Genomic DNA, 18,965 nt, shown 5'->3' with positions numbered 1-18,965 from the left:
TTTAACATGTATGTGTGTCCTGCTTTTTAACGATGATTGCCACAAAAAAATAGGAGACAATTTTAATAAATTCTGAGACATAAAACATAGCATTTAATACTGCAAGTAATAAATAGATCTCTTAAAAAATTACTTACTTTTAATGCTCAGAATTGTGTGCGTATCTCCAATTTTATAATTATTTTTTTGGCCAGTCCATGAACACATGGAGGCTAAGTCATCAGAAAATGTAGCACTCAAACTTCTTCTAATAAAATCCTTTTCATGTTTCCACATTTATATATAAAAGATCTATATGCATAAAAGACTTGAACAATGTAGTGTGAATGCGTTAGTACTTATTTGATATGACGTTTGGATGATTTTGTCTGTATGTTGCTGACACTTTTAGAGTTTTTCATCTATTTTTTCATCTAATAAATTGCCATAAACAAAAAATATATGCATATGTTACGCCACAATCAAAATAACTATAAACATAGTAGATACAGATAATGCGCAATTACTATCTTTGTTATAGGCACTACATTGAAAATAATACCAAAAAATCGGTAAAAATTACAAGTCCTGGTGATCTCTTTGTTGACTCTAAATTGCAAATATTTACTACTCTTGGAGAGAAAGGGAGAAAGAGGGAGAGAAAAGGGAGAGAGAGAGAGAGAGAGGGAGGGAGAGGAGATATCTCTTACAGTCTTTTTTCTTAATTCTTATGCTAGGTCTACAATGCGAGTAGACCTAGATCGAATTTGAGGAGAATAATCGACTGTGATTGGTCAATTCTTGCGACTCACGACTTTGCGACTCCCATTGTAGACCCAGCATTAAATTTTCAAAGTCTGATTTTATTGTGTAAATTTATATCTACTACGATTATGTAACTACTAACCGGAAATGTTATTTGTAAATGTTTATAGAATTAATTATAATTGTGATAAGCAGCTTTACTTACAACTTGCATGAATTACATCAAGAATATGTTCAATCCTTAATACTTTGGTATATTTCTTTTCTTCTACAAATCTCTCTCTTATATAGGTCGAAAAATAGATCTTGAATCACCAGCTACCTATTTACAGCACATATAGATAATTGAGTTCTTATCATTAATATGCAAGTTTTAGAATATAATAATTACTTACCCATATAAAAATGTTGTATACAATTAAAAGCGCTCGACAGCACAAGCACAAACGTACGTATATATGACACATTCACGCATCATACGTATGTAAGATAATGCGACTACAGTCTCCAGAACTATTACTGCTTCCGATTGGCAGTCGCGACAAGCGTGCGTATGCTCATGATCTCGACGCGCTCAAACAGCTGAAAATAATCGGCAGTAAATTGCAAGAAAATAGCAAATAATTCCATTATAGCTTCTACTGATACCCAAAAAACGTTATTTGTAGTCAACATAAATTATAGGTTATAAATCATCATATCCAGCTACTATTCATAGCACGTATGGTTAATTGAGTTCTTATTATTAATATACAACTTTTAAAATATATATATATATATATATATATATATATATATATAATAGTTACTTACTTATATATAAATATACTGTAAATAAAGAGCACTCCGCACTGCTCGATCCACACACGTGATACGCACTCACGCATCGTACGTAGGATAATGTACATCATGGCTGTCGCGGTGAGCGTTGCGCACAATATAAAACAATAACATTCTAACAACAGAAAATTAATATAGGGGAGACCGGGGCTAGACCGTTAGTTTTTTTTCGGAGCCGATTTTTAACAACAAAATAAATAATTGAAGTTAAATATGGTATACCACTGTAAAGAGTGAACCTTTAGCTACAAAATTTATTAAGAAAATTTTTATCTACGTCGCTTTGTTTAACCGGTATAGAGCAAAAACGACAACGGTGCAAAAATTGAAATCTCAAAAATGCCGGGATTGAACCGCTACCCCCCCGGGGTTAATCCGTTACACTGCATTTTCAATATATATACGTACATCTAATCCTGAAAAATGATAGGATACATTTTAATAATTGTTTTTTAAGAGAAAAATATAAAAATTTATTTAAAATTTTTATGCGAAACATTATTAAAAAATAATTGTTTTACCTATTCCATAAAACAATTTAGGCACGTGAATACAGAGATTAACCAAATCGTAAACTCCCCAACGGCACGTCACATTGTCAACGCGGGCAACCACGGGGAACACGCGTGACGGCGTTCCGGTGCCATAGGATCAGCGCGGACCCTCGAGCAACCTAACCAAGCCGCGTTTCTCGCAGGGGAGCGATAAATAGCGACAGGGGGGTTAGAAAAGCTCGCGGTGAAGCGCGACCATTTTACCGACTCGACGGCGTTCTCGCGCCGATTCCTCGACGCGCCGACGACGACGACGACGACGGCCACGACCACCACGACGACGACGGCCACGACCACCACGACGACAACGGCCACGACCACCACGACGACGACGACGACGACGACGACGATGACCACCACCGACACCACCACCACTACAACGGCGGCGACAATGACGCCGAGACGATGCGGCGAACGCTGGACGATGCGGTCGCACGCGCGACTGTCACTGACTTAACGACCAACAACGACAATTTACCGCGGCCGGGAGTCGGGACGATCTACCGCGCGCGCGGCATGTCAACTCTCGCGCGGAAATCGCGGGATCTCAGAGCCGTGCCGTGCCTCGCCGTACCTCGCCGACGTGCCGTGAGCGCGAGCGATCTCGAAAACAACGGTCCGCCATCTTTTCGGTCGGCCAAAACACCCGTTTTGCGACGATACGTGCGTACCATTTCCCTCTTACACAAACTGACGCACGTGCAAGGGAAGACAGAATCACGCTCGAGGGAAACCTAACCTGAAATCGCCGTGAGCTGAAGTCGTGCGCCCGGCGCGCCACAGTGACGAGACTAGCGGACCAGCCCCGGGTGCTTACTAGCGGATAAGCCCCAAACATAAGTTTCAGGTTTGATCGCCCACGAAATATTAGACATTAACGATAATGAAAAAACTACACTGGATTCGTGTTCAGCATGCATTACTCTTTATAATCACGTACCTCGAGATTTGGAGAGCAAATATTATTGCAGATATTACAATATTTCCACGCGCAGAAAATTTCACTTTTACCTTCCGAAAACACGTTTGCCCTCGTAAAAATCATAACACGGCAGGTAACCTGCCGAAACTCCGTTGGTCACATGGGTACCATAAGCAGCGTTTACAATGTTAATAGCGAGTTCGCACAATATACAGGTTCCGAGATATTTGATTTAGCGGATTTGCCCCGGTAGCGGTCTAGCCCCGGTCTCCCCTACTACCAACGTTATTTCCAAGTCCAAATTACAAAGAATTTTGGACTGTTGCATTGATCTCAAATAAATGTCAGAGTAACATTTGAAAAATATTTTCTGTAACGTTTTTAAAATATTTTAACAACATTCAGAAAAATCATATTACGAAATAATATTTTTCAAATATGTGTATAATATTATTAAAAAACGTTTAAAAAATACACATAAAGTCAATATTTCTAAACGTTAATTTAATGTTTCTTGCTTACTGGGTCCCTTATTCCGTGTAGGGCGTCGTACCAATTCGACCACTGAGGCATGTGGTAATATTTATCGCAATAACACACTAAACATCAATAATAAGATGGAGACACCGATTACTCATTTATTTGCAATAATGATTTGAAAAAACATTTATTTAATATTTATTCAACATTAATTTAATAATTATTTTACATTACTCATTTATTTGCAATAATGAATTGAAAAAAACATTTATTTAACATTTATTTGACATTATTTTAATATTTATTTTACATTAACTATTTATTTGCTATAATGATTTGAAAAAACATTTATTTAACATTTATTTGACATTATTTTAATATTTATTTTACATTAATTATTTATTTACTGTAATAGTTTGAAAAAAACGTTTATGTAACGTTTATTCGACATTAATTTAATATTCATTTCACATTAATTATTCATTTGCAATAATGATTTGAAACAACGTTTATTTAACATTTATTTGACAGTAATGTAATATTTATTTTACATTAATTATTTATTTGCAATAATGATTTAAAGAAACTGTTCAGGAGTGCGGTAGTCAAGCCCAGTGAGGTGGCAGCACCTCCTGGACGATCGTGCGGATCGTTTCGAATAGCGATGGCACGTGATGCTAGCATGCTCCGGCCTTCGCCTTGCCGATATCGCCGGCATTCCGGCAGTTACTCTCTTGCTTTCGTGAACAATGGCAGTCTAAATTCTAACGCTCGCGTAATCATTTATTCTGTCGGGCACTCAGTAAGGATAAACCTCATCTTTGAGGCCAATGGACCTCATTAAGATTGTTACGCAGATTAATTAAACTGAGGTCAAGTGTCTCGTTGGTTAATCTGGTAAAACGTCTCATTTTCTAAAGCCACGTGGCTGCTGATTGTAATCGGAACGATTCAACGGCCTCACGTTGTACTCTACGCAAGTAAATCAGTTTAGCACGGTACTCATCGTTATTGTATAAACCGCTCACGCTCAGTTAATTAGTACTTAACGCAGTGTATATAGTGTATATAGTGATTTACGACTCTGTGAAAGAAACAAATCCTGAAACTCAGTGCCGATCTGTTCATTTCAATTACCCCGTTGTATGATCTACTCATCCGTGTGTTAGCATTCTATCAGCCAAGCTCATTCTCAAACATTTGGTCCTTCGAGCCGGATACAACGGGGATTAAAAGGAGTGAAAATTTAGTGACTCTCGGTTAATCGCGGTACGCAGTGTCGGTGCGCGCCGCCATTTCACGGTTCTCGAACGATCCTTCACGGTCAACATGTCACAACAAGATGTCAACAAACCCATAGATTCCGGACGTAGCACTCCGACACAAACACTCAAGGTACCATCACAAACTAAGACTAGTGAGCAAACAGATCCGTCAAGGACGTCTCAACGTACAAAATCCCCAGCTCGCCTTTCAGCAGAGCTCTACTTAAAATGCAGAACCCAGATGTGTCGAGTGGAATCAATTCGGAAGCTTGTGGAATCTATCCCTGATTCAGCAACGGATACTTCTCTTGGAAGAGTGACGGCTCAAATTACTCAACTGGAGGAGCTGCACAAAGCGTTCCTCAAGGAACATGCCTACTTTGAAGTAACATGGCCGGAATCATTCTTGGACCATGAATACTTCAGCAACAATGTGCACTTTAACGAGACACTTCTGGTTTGTTCAGACAGAGAGGCGCTGACGCAACTCAAGCATGAACTCACTGAACCACTCCTCACGCAAAACTTGACTACTCAATTGAATCGCCCTGCTCATCCGAGGCTGCCAGAAATCTCATTACCAAGCTTTGATGGCAGCTACACAGCGTGGCCACAATTCAAGGAGCTCTTTTCGTCCGTAATCATGGACAGTTCACGATTAACTAATGTCGAGAAGTTACATTACTTGAGATCGTCCTTGAAGGGCTCACCGGCCCAGCTCATACAAAATCTTTCGATGACAGGAGATTCATTAATGCCATCTTGGGAATTACTTATCGGGCGCTATGAAAATAAACGCCTTATAATACAAGCACATCTCGATCAGCTGTCCAGCATCAGAACGCCCGCTCACAAAAACGCGTCATCCCTGACGAAGCTCATCAGTACGGTGACCGAAGCAACCAATGCCTTACAGTCGTTAGGCATCTCAGAACAGCTGGGAAATTGTATGTTAGTGCATCACGTTTCAAGATTCCTGGACAGTGACACAAGAGAAGCATGGGAAACCTCACTCGGTGCTTCTCAAGAATTTCCCAAGTTTGAGCTACTCATGGAGTTCCTCACTGCCAAGGCAAGGGCACTGGAAAGAGTGGAGGCCGCTAATGCTCAGTCAAAGCCAACTCAACGAAAGGCAACTGCTCACCACGCGTCCTCAAAACCAACCACGCCGTCCTCATCAGCCAATCAGTCCAAGCCGGCACCCTATGCTTGTGACATGTGCAACGCCAATCACTTCATAGTGACCTGTGAAAAGTTCCGGCAACTCACGCCTGCACAACGAAAGGGAATTGCAGAAACAAAACGCCTCTGCTATAATTGTCTTGGCAGACACAACGCTCGTGCATGCAGATCAACTCAAGGGTGCAAAACATGTTCTGCTCGACATCACACCATGCTTCACTCAACTTCATCGACACCGACACAGCCGACCACCTCACCCCCTCAGCAAGTAGCGGCTACTTCAACCTCATCACCCTCAACAACATGCTGAGGCGATGTTGCAATCGTCAACCAGGCAACTCAGTGTTCAAGGTCAACACACACATTGTTAGCCACTGCAATGGCACACGTTCGCTCATCGGTGACTACTCACACAGTCAGACTTCTTGTTGATTCAGGATCAGAACTCATGTTTGTTTCAGAAAGGCTCCTCACTCAGCTCTCACTCAAGCGACAACATTCGTCAGTTTCGATCACTGGAATTGGTGGCAACCAAACAACTCAAACCAAGGGAGTGGTTGACCTCAGTCTGCATTCAACTCACTCTCACGCAGCTGTCACCGTCCGTGCTCACATACTCAAGACACTGACAACGATTCTGCCAACATTCGAATCCCCTCAACAAGATTGGCCCCATCTTCAACATCTAAAACTGGCGGATCCGGATTTTCTCAAACCAAGAGCAATTGACCTTATCATCGGAGCTGACTCGTATGGACAAGTCATCAAACCTAACATCAAGAAATACACGTCAGACTCACCAGTTGCTCAATTATCCGTATTTGGTTGGCTCGTTCTTGGCCCAGTTCGGTCCACAATCCCTACTCACACAAGGACGGCACATCATACCAAGGTACTCCAGCATGACACCAACCTAGAAGAACTGTTAACGAAATTCTGGATACAGGAGGAGCCTCCAACGGCAACCACAGCTTCACTCACCACAGACGAACAGGAGTGCGAGACTCACTTCAGGACTACTCATTCACGGGACTCTACTGGTCGATACATCGTCCGCATTCCATTCAAATTGTCAACTAGTGTCTTAGGAAACTCATATGAGGCAGCACGTAGAAGTCTACAGGGAACTCTCAAAAGGTTCAAACGAGATAGTGAACTTCAGAAACTTTACACCCAGTTTATGCAAGAGTATGAACAACTCGATCACATGGCTAAAATCCCATCAACTACATCAAGAAGTTCAACTCATTATTATTTGCCTCATCATGGAGTACTCAAACCTGACAGTGAAACTACGAAGCTGAGAGTAGTGTTCAACGGGTCTTGTGCCACTTCTACGGGCTTCTCGCTAAATGACACCATGTACACCGGAGCAAACTTGTTGCTCAACATCTTTGATGTACTCATCTGGATCCGACAGCACCGATACCTATTCTCTACTGACATCACCAAGATGTACCGTCAAATCAAAGTGCATCCATCCGATTGGGATTTGCAACGCATCATCTGGATAGACGAGCTATACAACGAAGTACTGTACTACCTCACCACTGTCACCTATGGAACGAAAGCTGCCCCATTCCTTGCAGTGAGAACTCTTCTCCAACTGGCTAAGGATGAAGGCCACAGGTTTCCCCTCGCATTGCCGCCAATCGAGCGTGGGAGATGTGTGGACGACATGTTCGGTGGATCAGACACAATCAAACATCTCATCAAAATAGCTCATCAACTCAAAGATCTGTGTAATGCGGGCGGATTTCCTCTAGCAAAGTGGCACTCCAATCATCCTGAACTCCTAAAGGCAATCTCATCGAAAACAGTCGCTCACTCTTCAGTCTCACTTGACGATTGCAACACAAAACTACTCGGTCTCAAATGGTCGCCTCAGGAAGATACATTTTCTGTCTCAACCATGTTACCAGCTCACCAGGGTCAATTCACAAAACGCCTCATATTGTCTGAAGTGGCTCAGATATTTGATCCACTAGGTTTTCTCTCACCAGTAGTGATCAAAGCAAAGATGCTTCTTCAAGAACTTTGGCTTCACAAACTCAGCTGGGATGATCCACTACCATTCCAGGTCGTCTCACGTTGGCTCAACATCAGAAAGGATCTCACCAGCCTGGCCAGGCTCTCAATTCCTCGTTGGTTCAACACAACCAGCAGCTCAATAGTGGACCTTCATGGCTTTTCTGATGCATCTCAATTCGCCATGGCTGCCGTGATTTACTTGACGGCATATACACCATCCACAGGTACTCAATCGACATTTATCTGCTCAAAAACAAAGGTCGCGCCGCTGAAGCGACTAACCATCCCGAGGTTAGAGCTCACGGCAGCTCTCCTATTGGCAAAACTCATGAAGCATGTCCTAGCCACACTCACAATGGACATCAGGGACACCTGTGGACAGATTCTCAAGCAACGCTCGCGTGGATCAAAACTCATGCGTCTCGCTGGAAAGACTACGTACGCAACAGGGTGTCTCAAATTCAGGAACTCACTAAGGGAGCTCATTGGAAATACGTGCCAAGCGCAGCCAATCCAGCTGACTGTGCGTCAAGAGGCGTCACAATGTCTCAACTTGAAACCCATGCACTTTGGTGGACGGGACCACCTTGGATCGTAGCCGCTGAAACCTCATGGCCCACCCAACCTACTCAATTCGACGGGCAATGCACATTCGAGTCTCGTCCAGGAACCTCGCTCTTCACGGCTCAATCAGCTCAAGAATATCATTGGGATCTCATCTATAGGTACTCAACTCTCAATAAATTACTCAGAATCACAGCTCTTTGTTTCAGATTTTGCTCACGGTTACAACGCAAGCTCAACTCATCACCAGCTAGTCTCATTACCCTGGCTGACATGGAAAGGGCACGAACTTTCTGGATCAATGCCACTCAAGCTGCCTTTTTCACTCACGAACTCAAGGTGTTACATTCCAACTCTCTGTTGCCAACATCTCACCCATTTAGTCGCCTCACAGCGTTCATCGACAATCAGAGCACTATTAGAGTGGGTGGTCGTCTCAATAACGCTGCACTCACGTACGAAGGTAAACACCAAGCAATTTTGCCTCGTGATTCAAAGTTATCTGAACTCATTATAGATCAAGCGCACAGATCTACCATGCATGGAGGCACTCAGCTCACGTTGGCTCATATCAGACAACTTTACTGGATAGTTGGTGGACGAGCTCCTGTCAAATCCCACATCTTGCGGTGTGTGGTGTGTGCTCGGCAAAGGGGGATCCGTGCTCATCAATTGATGGGCCAACTACCTCTGACCCGAGTCACACCCTCACGTGCATTCGCTCACACTGGACTTGATTATGCAGGGCCAATCATCCTTAAGACTACCAAGGGAAGAGGAGCAAAAACCTGTGTGTCTCACTACATCAGCCGTACATCTAGAGGTCGTCTCCGATTACTCAACGGAAGGGTTCATCTCAACGTATAGACGATTCACTTCGAGAAGGGGAGTGCCTGCCTCCTTGACCTCAGACTGCGGAACAAACTTTATTGGAGCCGACAGGGAGCTTCGGAAGTTATTCACTAAATACACTCAAGAAAATCAACTCATCACGGCAATGCTCACAGAAAATAGAACTCAGTGGAGTTTCAACCCACCTGCTGCTCCGCATATGGGAGGAAAGTGGGAAGCTGCAGTGAAATCCATTAAATTCCATATAAGGCGCACTGTGGGTGAAACGCGGCTCAACTTTGAGGAGTCAATGACGCTGCTCACGCAAATCGAGGCTATACTCAACTCAAGACCTCTGGAGCCTCTCAGCGACGACCCGGAAGATATCTCAGCCCTCACACCAGGACATTTTCTCATTGGAACAGCCCTCACTGCCATACCAGAACCTTCACTTATTGATCTCTCTACTTCTAGGTTGTCAAGATGGCAATTCATTCAACAGAAGGTTCAGCAATTTTGGTCTCAATGGTCAGCTCACTACCTACAACGACAGCAGGCAATCTCAAAATGGCATCATCCTTCAAATCTCATTAAGCCAGGCTCATTAGTCTTGCTCACCGATGAGAGATTTCCTCCCTGCAAGTGGCCTCTTGCCCGTGTCCTAACATTAATGCCGGGCAAGGATGGCCTCACCAGGGTGGTACAGCTGAAAACCGCTACCACTACACTCACCAGGCCCATCACCAAGCTTGCTGTGCTGCCAGTGTATCATCCGGAGTAACTTATTAAAGATCACTCAAGGGACATCATCAACTTGGTTGCTGATGGCGGGCAGAAATGTTCAGGAGTGCGGTAGTCAAGCCCAGTGAGGTGGCAGCACCTCCTGGACGATCGTGCGGATCGTTTCGAATAGCGATGGCACGTGATGCTAGCATGCTTCGGCCTTCGCCTTGCCGATATCGCCGGCATTCCGGCAGTTACTCTCTTGCTTTCGTGAACAATGGCAGTCTAAATTCTAACGCTCGCGTAATCATTTATTCTGTCGGGCACTCAGTAAGGATAAACCTCATCTTTGAGGCCAATGGACCTCATTAAGATTGTTACGCGGATTAATTAAACTGAGGTCCAGTGTCTCGTTGGTTAATCTGGTGAAACGTCTCATTTTCTAAAGCCACGTGGCTGCTGATTGTAATCGGAACGATTCAACGGCCTCACGTTGTACTCTACGCAAGTAAATCAGTTTAGCACGGTACTTATTGTTATTGTATAAACCGCTCACGCTCAGTTAATTAGTACTTAACGCAGTGTATATAGTGTATATAGTGATTTACGACTCTGTGAAAGAAACAAATCCTGAAACTCAGTGCCGATCTGTTCATTTCAATTACCCCGTTGTATGATCTACTCATCCGTGTGTTAGCATTCTATCAGCCAAGCTCATTCTCAAACAGAAACATTTACTTAACATTTGTTCAGATATTGCGTTCGAATTCCTTCGCGTTTTGCAAACGCCCGATCGTTTCATTCAGATGGCGCGACGCGTGAGTCGCCACTCTCAAAGCGCCCCCACCTTCTTCCTCGCTCTCGTTCAGTGTCATGGCCGCACTTGCTGCGTTTCTTCGGACGAGACGAGTACGTTTTCCTTTTTTCGTAACTGATTGAGCTCAGCGGCACGTATTCTGGAGACCAACCAAGCGAGATTCGACTTCCCAGGGAGAGCTCACCGCCAGGAAAAGGAGAGCTGCGGCAGCCCGCGTCCGAGAGGGAGGATTGAGGCGAGGAGTCCGGTACAGCGAGCAGGGCCCATTCCGATATTATCATTTGGGACGCCATATTGGAAGAACGACATTGAGCGTAGTAGTACAAGGGGCTCTGCAAGGTTAATTCTCGTCTTGAGATCTTGGAATTGCTCTCATTCTTGCGGCTCTGGTTTATATTCTAGCCTTAAGCCTTGTGTACACGATACTAGAAATCGGTCCGAGTTTCGGTTAAACCAATCAACTTGCAGCTCTTACAGAAAAGCAGCAGTTTTATTGGCTTAAACCGAAACTCGGACTGATTTCTAGTATCGTGTACGCAAGGCTTTAGAATTGATCTCGTAGACAAATGCAGAAGCCCCCCTTTCTTTTCTTTTCTTTTCTTTTCTTACTTTGATTTCAATCAGTAATCCAGACTCCTTAATCGGTCCTGTAAGATCTGGTTTTATTTCAGTTTGTTTTCTATTCGATCTGCAGGACAGATTACTGATTTGTTTTGTTTGATTGCATTTCAACTAATGTAAAAAACCTTTATTTATTATTAATTTTTGTCACGTCAACATATTTTACTTTTGTTTTTGTAAATATAACTACATATACTAAAGACGAAATTTGACTTACAATTAATCAAAAGAACTCTCTTTCTTTCGCTCACCTACCTAAGAGTTTTAGACAAACCTGCTGTGTTTGCCATTACGTTTCTAAACAACATTTATTTAATATTAATTTAATATTTACTTCAAATTTTATTTTATATTAATTATTTCATTATAAGAGATGTTTTATTATTTTTCTGTTGTCGTTTTGCTCTATAAATGCCGTTTCGTGGCAAATTTCCGCGTCACGTATCTATACATATAAGAGCTGATACATATATTATATATGTATGTGTCATAATTATCAGTCGATTGAAGATGGACGAATTCACACACACATCACACATATTATTTATATATATATATATATATATATATATATATCATACTATTATATAAAACCCGACTGTTTGTCTGTCCGTCCGTCCGTCCGTCCGTCCGTTTGTCCGCGAACTACTCATTCGTTAGTGGACCGAATTTTTACCAAAAGTATATGAAGTAGGGGTAGAATTTTCCGGGGAGTGCCATGATGTGTATAGTTTTTCGTTACCGATTTTCTGGAAACCGGTTTTTCTAATTTTTTCAAATTTTTTGGGAAATAACTGATCGAATCTCAAAGAATTATAGATCAAACAGGGGTAGACTTTTCCGGGGAGTGCTATAAAGTGTATAATTTTTCGTTACTGATCTTTTTGGAAGCCGGTATCAGAAATTTTTTCAATTTTTCGGAAATTAATTGACTGAATCGTAAAGAATTACGTATGAAACAGGGGTAGAATTTTATGGGGAGCGTCATGATGGGTACAGTTTTTGTTACCGATCTTTTTGGAAACCGGTTTTTTTAATTTTTCCAATTTTTCGGGAAATAATTGATTGAATCTCAAAGAATTATACATGAAGTAGGGGTAGAATTTCCCGGGTAGTGTTATAAAGTGTACTAGGTGTTATAAAGTGTAAGAGGAGAGGGAGGGAGGGAGGGAGGGAAGGAGGGAGGGAGGGAGGGAGGAGAGAGGAGGGAGGAGAGAGAGAGAGAGAGGAGAGAGAGAGAGAGAGAGAGAGAGAGAGAGAGAGGAGAGAGAGAGAGAGAGAGAGAGAGAGAGAGAGAGAGAGAGAGAGAGAGAGAGAGAGAGAGAGAGAGAGGAGAGAGAGAGAGAGAGAGAGAGAGAGAGAGAGAGAGAGAGAGAGGAGAGAGAGAGAGAGAGAGAGAGAGAGAGAGAGAGAGAGAGAGAGAGAGAGAGAGAGAGAGACTATTTGCGTGTCTTATTACATATGTCCTCCGGGGCGAAGCCCGGGTAACCAGCGTGGTTCGAATTTTTACCAAAAGTATATGAAACAGGGGTAGAATCTTCCGGGGAGTAAGATATATCAGAACACATTCCGTTAAAAGCCCAAGTTCCGTAATACCAGATTTTCTTCATAATCAAAAAGAATCTGAACTTTCTCATTATTCTTAACTTTTTCATCATTCTGAACTTCCTCACCATTCTGAATTTTCTAATAATTCTGATCATTTTGAGTACTCTGAACACTTTGATTTCGAGAATAACGATAATTATAGAGATATATTTAACATTAGCTGGTAACCCGGGCTTCGCCCCGGAGGACATATGTAATAAGACACGCAAATAGTCTCTCTCTCTCTCTCTCTCTCTCTCTCTCTCTCTCTCTCTCTCTCTCTCTCTCTCTCTCTCTCTCTCTCTCTCTCTCTCTCTCTCTCTCTCTCTCTCTCTCTCTCTCTCTCTCTCTCTCTCTCTCTCTCTCTCTCTCTCTCTCTCTCTCTCTCTCTCTCTCTCTCTCTCTCTCTCTCTCTCTCTCTCTCTCTCCTCTCTCTCTCTCTCTGTCTGTCTAAATAAAACAAATAACAATTATTAAAACAATAATTACAGGAATTAATTATCTATATATCACGAATTAATCTATATATCAGCGTTTCACTGCTTTAAATAAAGCAGATAATAATTTATGATTTAATTAAATTAAATCTGAAAATATACATTATATTTATGAAAACAAAAAATAGTTATAACTGCAAAATACTATGTAATATTAGTTACCCACTCGGCATGTTATGTTGCTGAAATATTAAAATATTCGGAAATGGTGCAGAAATATTTCGTTAACATTTCATTTGTAACTATGCATCTGAAATATTTCAGAAATGTAACTGCATCATGTTTTTTATAATATTGCATTAACAATATTTCTGAAATTTTTCAGAAAGTTGTTTACAATATTTGTAAGTTTCTGTAATATTGCAAAAAAATGTAGCAGATGCAATATTTCTGAAACATTATAAAAGTAATATTACGTTTGCATTGCACGAATAATATTTTTGTAACATATCAAACGCAACATTGCATTTAAAATATTTCTGAAAAATTTCTGAAAGATTGCGTAGGTAATGAAAAATTGAATTGCAGGCAGTGAATTTCTACAATATTGCAGAAGAAATATTGCAGATGTAATGGTTTAGAAACATTTCTGATACATGATAAAACTATTATTACGTTTACATTGAACGCGTTATATTTTTGAATGTTTTACATACAACATTGCATTTGTAATATTTCCGAAAAATTGCTGACAGACTTTCTACTTGCAAACTTAAAAATATGAAAAAGCAATGTGCAAGTTTCTACTTGCACACTTAAAAATACTTGCACAAAAACAATGTGCAGGTTTCTACTTGCACACTTAAAAACTAAAAGGAACCAATGTGCAAGTTTCTACTTGCTCACTTAAACAAGTTTTGACTTGCACACTTAAAAACTATGAGAAAGCAATGTACAAGTTTCCACTTGCACACTTAAAAACTATGAGAAAGCAATGTACAAGTTTCCACTTGCACACTTCAAAACTATGAGAAAGAAATGTACAAGTGCAAAATTTTCAGCAAAATTAATATTTAAATTAAATTTTACATTTCAGCATCTTAAAGCTTATTAAATTCCCTTCAAAACAACCTACTATATTTTTCAATTCTGTCCATTGACAAGGAGTCGGGTTGATTTAAAGACGGTAGTTTAACTTTTACACATGAATAACACATTTTAGGTGCTTAAGTTTTAAACTTTTTTGCTTAACAATGATCACATATTGGATCAATTTTCCAAATTATTACTTTCAGATGAATTCCGCACCGCGCGTCTTCCGTCGTCCACGATTGTGCGGCGCGAGCGGCAACGCGGGCTCGCGCTGCGAGAGGGTTCGACTCACGCCCGCTACGCGGCGCATCGTCGGTATATTTTCGCATTATTAAGATTCAACATCGACCTCTATATCTAGAACCTGACGCCTTAGAACCTGAACGGTCGCTGCGTTCAAGAAAAACAACTCGAAAAAGAGATTGAATTTTGAATGTGAGAAGCCGATTAGCTTGAAACTTGGTTTGGGCTCAGAGTTCGAGCCGAACATATACTCATAAATGTCGGCTCGAACTCTGAGCCCAAAGCCCAAACCAAATTTCAAGCTAATCGGCTTCTCACATTCAAAATTCAATCTCTTTTTCGAGTTGTTTTTCTTGAACGGTCGCTGTACAAAGATGCGAGCGAGCAATCTCAAAATTTCCTAAAAAAGTTAGAGCAACCACGGACATTTTTAAAAAAATTCTAAAATTTTTTAAAAAAGAACCTTTTTACCGATCATTGCCAAATTCAATACCAAATGTATGAATACATTGCTTTTCGAAATATTGATTTTAAAAATCTTTAAAGAAAAGATATATTTCTAAAACAAAATTTTATTTATTCAAATTTTGACATTTTAACATTATATTTATTGATGGTGAAAACTGGTACAGTGATGGTGAAAAAATTTTTTTTCTAAATTTTGATGGAAATAGGTTTAAAATGTTCCAAAATGTCAAGAAATCATATTAGTAAAAAATGTCCGGAAGTATGTACGTGTGTGTGTGTGTACGGATTTTTTGTACACGCATCTACTTCTACAATTTTTTAGATACCGCGATGTATTTTTTTTTAATCGATAGAGTATCATGGAAAGTATGTTCTCCTCAAATTTTATTAAAATCGGTTGACCGGTATAGATTTTATTCGAATTTTTTTTTTTAGAAAAGTGTGTTTTATCCTATAGCTTTCTCAATATTTGAGATAGCGATCTATATTCAGTTTTTTCTACCCCTATTTCATATATAATTAATTAAGATTTAGTTAATTAGTTCTGGAGTTACAGATGTTTGAAATTTCGGAGAATCCGTACATAAATAGAACCCTGATAAAGTTTGATCTAATTAACTAATTTTCGATCTATTTCTAATTCTATTATATTTTTCATTTTTTTCTATCCCTATTTCATATATAATTCGTTAAAATTTGGTTAATCAGTTTTTGAGTTATAGAAATCTCTTTTTCGAGTTGTTTTTCTTGAACACAGCGACCGTTCAGGTTCTAAGGCGTCAGGTTCTAGGGCGGCGCGAGCTGCCCTAGATATAGAGGTCGATGTTGAATTTATCGTTGAATTTATCGTTGAATATTTTTTTAATCGATAGAGTATTGTAGGTAGAGATTGCGTAGGTAATGAAAAATTGAATTGCAGGCAATGAATTTCTACAATATTGCAGAAGAAATATTGCAGATGTAATGGTTTAGAAACATTTCTGATACATGATAAAACTATTATTACGTTTACATTGAACGCGTTATATTTTTGAATGTTTTACATACAACATTGCATTTGTAATATTTCCGAAAAATTGCTGACAGACTTTAGAACTTATAAAAAATTAAATTTATTATTATTTAATATTGCATTTTATTGCATTTTTTCTCTTTTATTAAGAATTTTCTAATATTCCAAATTTTGTCATATGGCATTTTTAATATAAAATATAAAATATTTAATAATATTTAATATAAAATAATATTCGACGCTGACTGGCAAAAAAGATTTATTCGTATATCTGTATTGTTAATATTGTTATACGATAGCTTTATGCTCACCAAAATAAGCAAGTATAAGAAAGAAAGAAGCGTCAGAGTCAGAGGATCACCACTACCCTGTTCGATCATCGATGTCAAGCAACAAGGCACCGGTATACTACTTGGATGGGTGACCGGCTGAGAGAGCGGATTTCTTCGGACAAATGCGCGGCGGCTATACGCACATGGCTTAATATATTTTTTTTGTTCCGATAACAAAATATTTCATTTTTCACATATCAACAAATAGTTTTTGCGTCAGTAACAAAATTTTGTTTGCTAATACAAAACATTTTTCTCAGTGTAAAATGTATTTGAAATATTTCTGAAGTGTTTCTGCAATATTTCGTAGATATATTTCAGAAATATTTCAGAAATATTGCCGAAATCTTTCAGCAAAGTTGCATTTGAAATAATTGTGCCGATTAAAACATTGCAGAAATGTTGCAGAAACGGTTGTGAAATATTTCTGAAATATTGATGAAAGGTGTAATATTTCAAATAGAATTTTGCAGAAATGTTTCTGAAATATTACATGCCGAGTGAGTATATACTATGTGATATTAATACTATGTAAGAATAGTTGCTATACTACGTGTATAACTTTACCTGTCCGAAAAATCTCTCTCTTCGTCTTCTTCTTCTTAAGACAATACAATTCCTCTAATAAATTTACTTTCAAAAATTATCTTTCTATCTCACTTTCTAACTCGAGAATAATTTAATTCTTCTTCTTCCAATCCAATTCGACTATCGATATCTTTAAGAAATAAAGAAAACTCTTTAAAGACTATAATTATATATTTAAAAATAAGATTATAATATTCGACTTACTAAATCAATAAGAAATATACCCACAAACACAGTCGAATTAACCTAACTTATGTCAATAATAATATGGTTCTTATTTTAAAAACTCTCTCTCTCTCTCTCTCTCTCTCTCTCTCTCTCTCTCTCTCTCTCTCTCTCTCTCTCTCTCTCTCTCTCTCTCTCTCTCTCTCTCTCTCTCTCTCTCTCCTCTCTCTCTCTCTCTCTCTCTCTCTCTCTCTCTCTCTCTCTCTCTCTCTCTCTCTCTCTCTCTCTCTCTCTCTCTCTCTCTTTCTCTCTCTCTCTCTCTCTCTCTCTCTCTCTCTCTCTCTCTCTCTCTCTCTCTCAATTATTTCCCGAAAATTGAAAAAATTAAAAAAATCGGTTTCCAAAAAGATCGGTAACAAAAACTGTACACATCATGACGCTCCCCGTAAAATTCTACCCCTACTTCATATACAATTCTTTAAGATTCTGTCAATTAATTCCCGAAAAATTGAAAAATTTCGGTACCGGCTTCCAAAAAAATCGGTAACGAAAAATTATACACTTTATAGCACTTCCCGGAAAATTCTACCCCTATTTCATATACTTTTGGTAAAAATTCGATTCAGGGGTTTGGGCTGGGCGTTGATGAGTCAGTGAGTGAGTGAGTGAGTCAGTCAGTCAGTCAGGACATCTTCCTTTATATATATAGATTAACAGACACACCGGCAACAATAAGGAGGCTCATTCAGATGACAACGATGATAACTCTGAAAACTGCGAGAATAGTGATGAGATCAATGAGAACCAAAAGAACGATGAGGAAAAAAATCTCCCATAAAGATATTTTACATGGGATATCCTGTCCAGCTCTTGTTTATTTACGTAAGATCAACATTTTCGGGTTTATCTACATGGGATTTCGGAGAGTAAAAGGTGACGCGTGACAAATATATATAAGATAAATATATTACATATAAAAGAAAAAAAAATATATATATAAATAATATATAGATATTTGTATAGAAATATATTCAAATAAAATAATGAGAAAAATAAAATTTTAACATTTATTTTTTCAATTTTAATAAAGTACTTTGTTGTTTTAAAGCCTATCAATGAGCACACAATTAAGTTTATAAATAAAAAATGTTTCTTAACGTTTATAAAACGTTTATTTTAGATTTGAAAAATAATTGTTTCACATTTGAAAGGTTGTTTAAATGTTTGAAAAACATTTTACGTTTGAAAAATGTTCTTTTAATACGAATACTAAGATTTTTATACAACTAATAATATAAATATATAAAAGAACAATTTTTAAGATGTTGTTTTTCAAATATTGAAAAAACTTCAAATGTGAAAGAAATATTTATTCAAATCTTAAATTAACGTTTTTAAAACGTTAAAAAAACATTTTAGAACACGTTAAAATAGATGTTTTTGTAACATAAAAAAAACACTTTCTCA

At 39.1% G+C, this 18,965-nt stretch overlaps 2 protein-coding genes and 1 long non-coding RNA gene across 4 annotated transcripts; 2 read left to right on the top strand and 1 right to left on the bottom strand.

Annotated features, from left to right (window-relative positions):
• Window positions 1-269: 269 nt before the first annotated feature.
• On the bottom strand, window positions 270-2,316 carry LOC139784086 (uncharacterized). 2 transcript variants are annotated; one of them, XR_011721471.1, is made up of 4 exons: window positions 1,558-2,316; window positions 1,140-1,326; window positions 950-1,066; window positions 270-291 (listed from the first exon to the last, which is right to left on the bottom strand). It is a non-coding gene; the product is annotated as an uncharacterized lncRNA (long non-coding RNA). The 2 variants fall into 2 exon arrangements; XR_011721470.1 differs by lacking the exon at window positions 270-291 and having other exon boundaries at window positions 824-1,066.
• Window positions 2,317-4,869: 2,553 nt separating this feature from the next.
• Window positions 4,870-9,570, top strand: LOC139784085 (uncharacterized). Its single transcript, XM_071723248.1, has 4 exons — window positions 4,870-6,045; window positions 6,135-6,387; window positions 6,449-9,045; window positions 9,100-9,570. The coding sequence occupies exons 1-3, from the start codon at window positions 4,870-4,872 to the stop codon at window positions 8,614-8,616; spliced, it is 3,597 nt and encodes a 1,198-aa protein (XP_071579349.1). The 3' UTR covers window positions 8,617-9,045; window positions 9,100-9,570.
• On the top strand, window positions 8,856-10,194 carry LOC139784084 (uncharacterized). The gene is made up of 3 exons (XM_071723247.1): window positions 8,856-9,045; window positions 9,100-9,218; window positions 9,328-10,194. The coding sequence occupies exons 1-3, from the start codon at window positions 8,856-8,858 to the stop codon at window positions 10,192-10,194; spliced, it is 1,176 nt and encodes a 391-aa protein (XP_071579348.1).
• Window positions 10,195-18,965: the final 8,771 nt, after the last annotated feature.

The sequence above is a fragment of the Temnothorax nylanderi genome, unplaced genomic scaffold, assembly GCF_030848795.1.
Source record: "Temnothorax nylanderi isolate EJ_2023f unplaced genomic scaffold, tnyl_v1.0 TNYL_tig0582_pilon, whole genome shotgun sequence".
Taxonomy (NCBI): domain Eukaryota; kingdom Metazoa; phylum Arthropoda; class Insecta; order Hymenoptera; family Formicidae; genus Temnothorax; species Temnothorax nylanderi.
The sequence above is the reverse complement of the archived record's forward strand: the minus strand, read 5'-3'. Positions and strand labels throughout refer to the sequence as shown.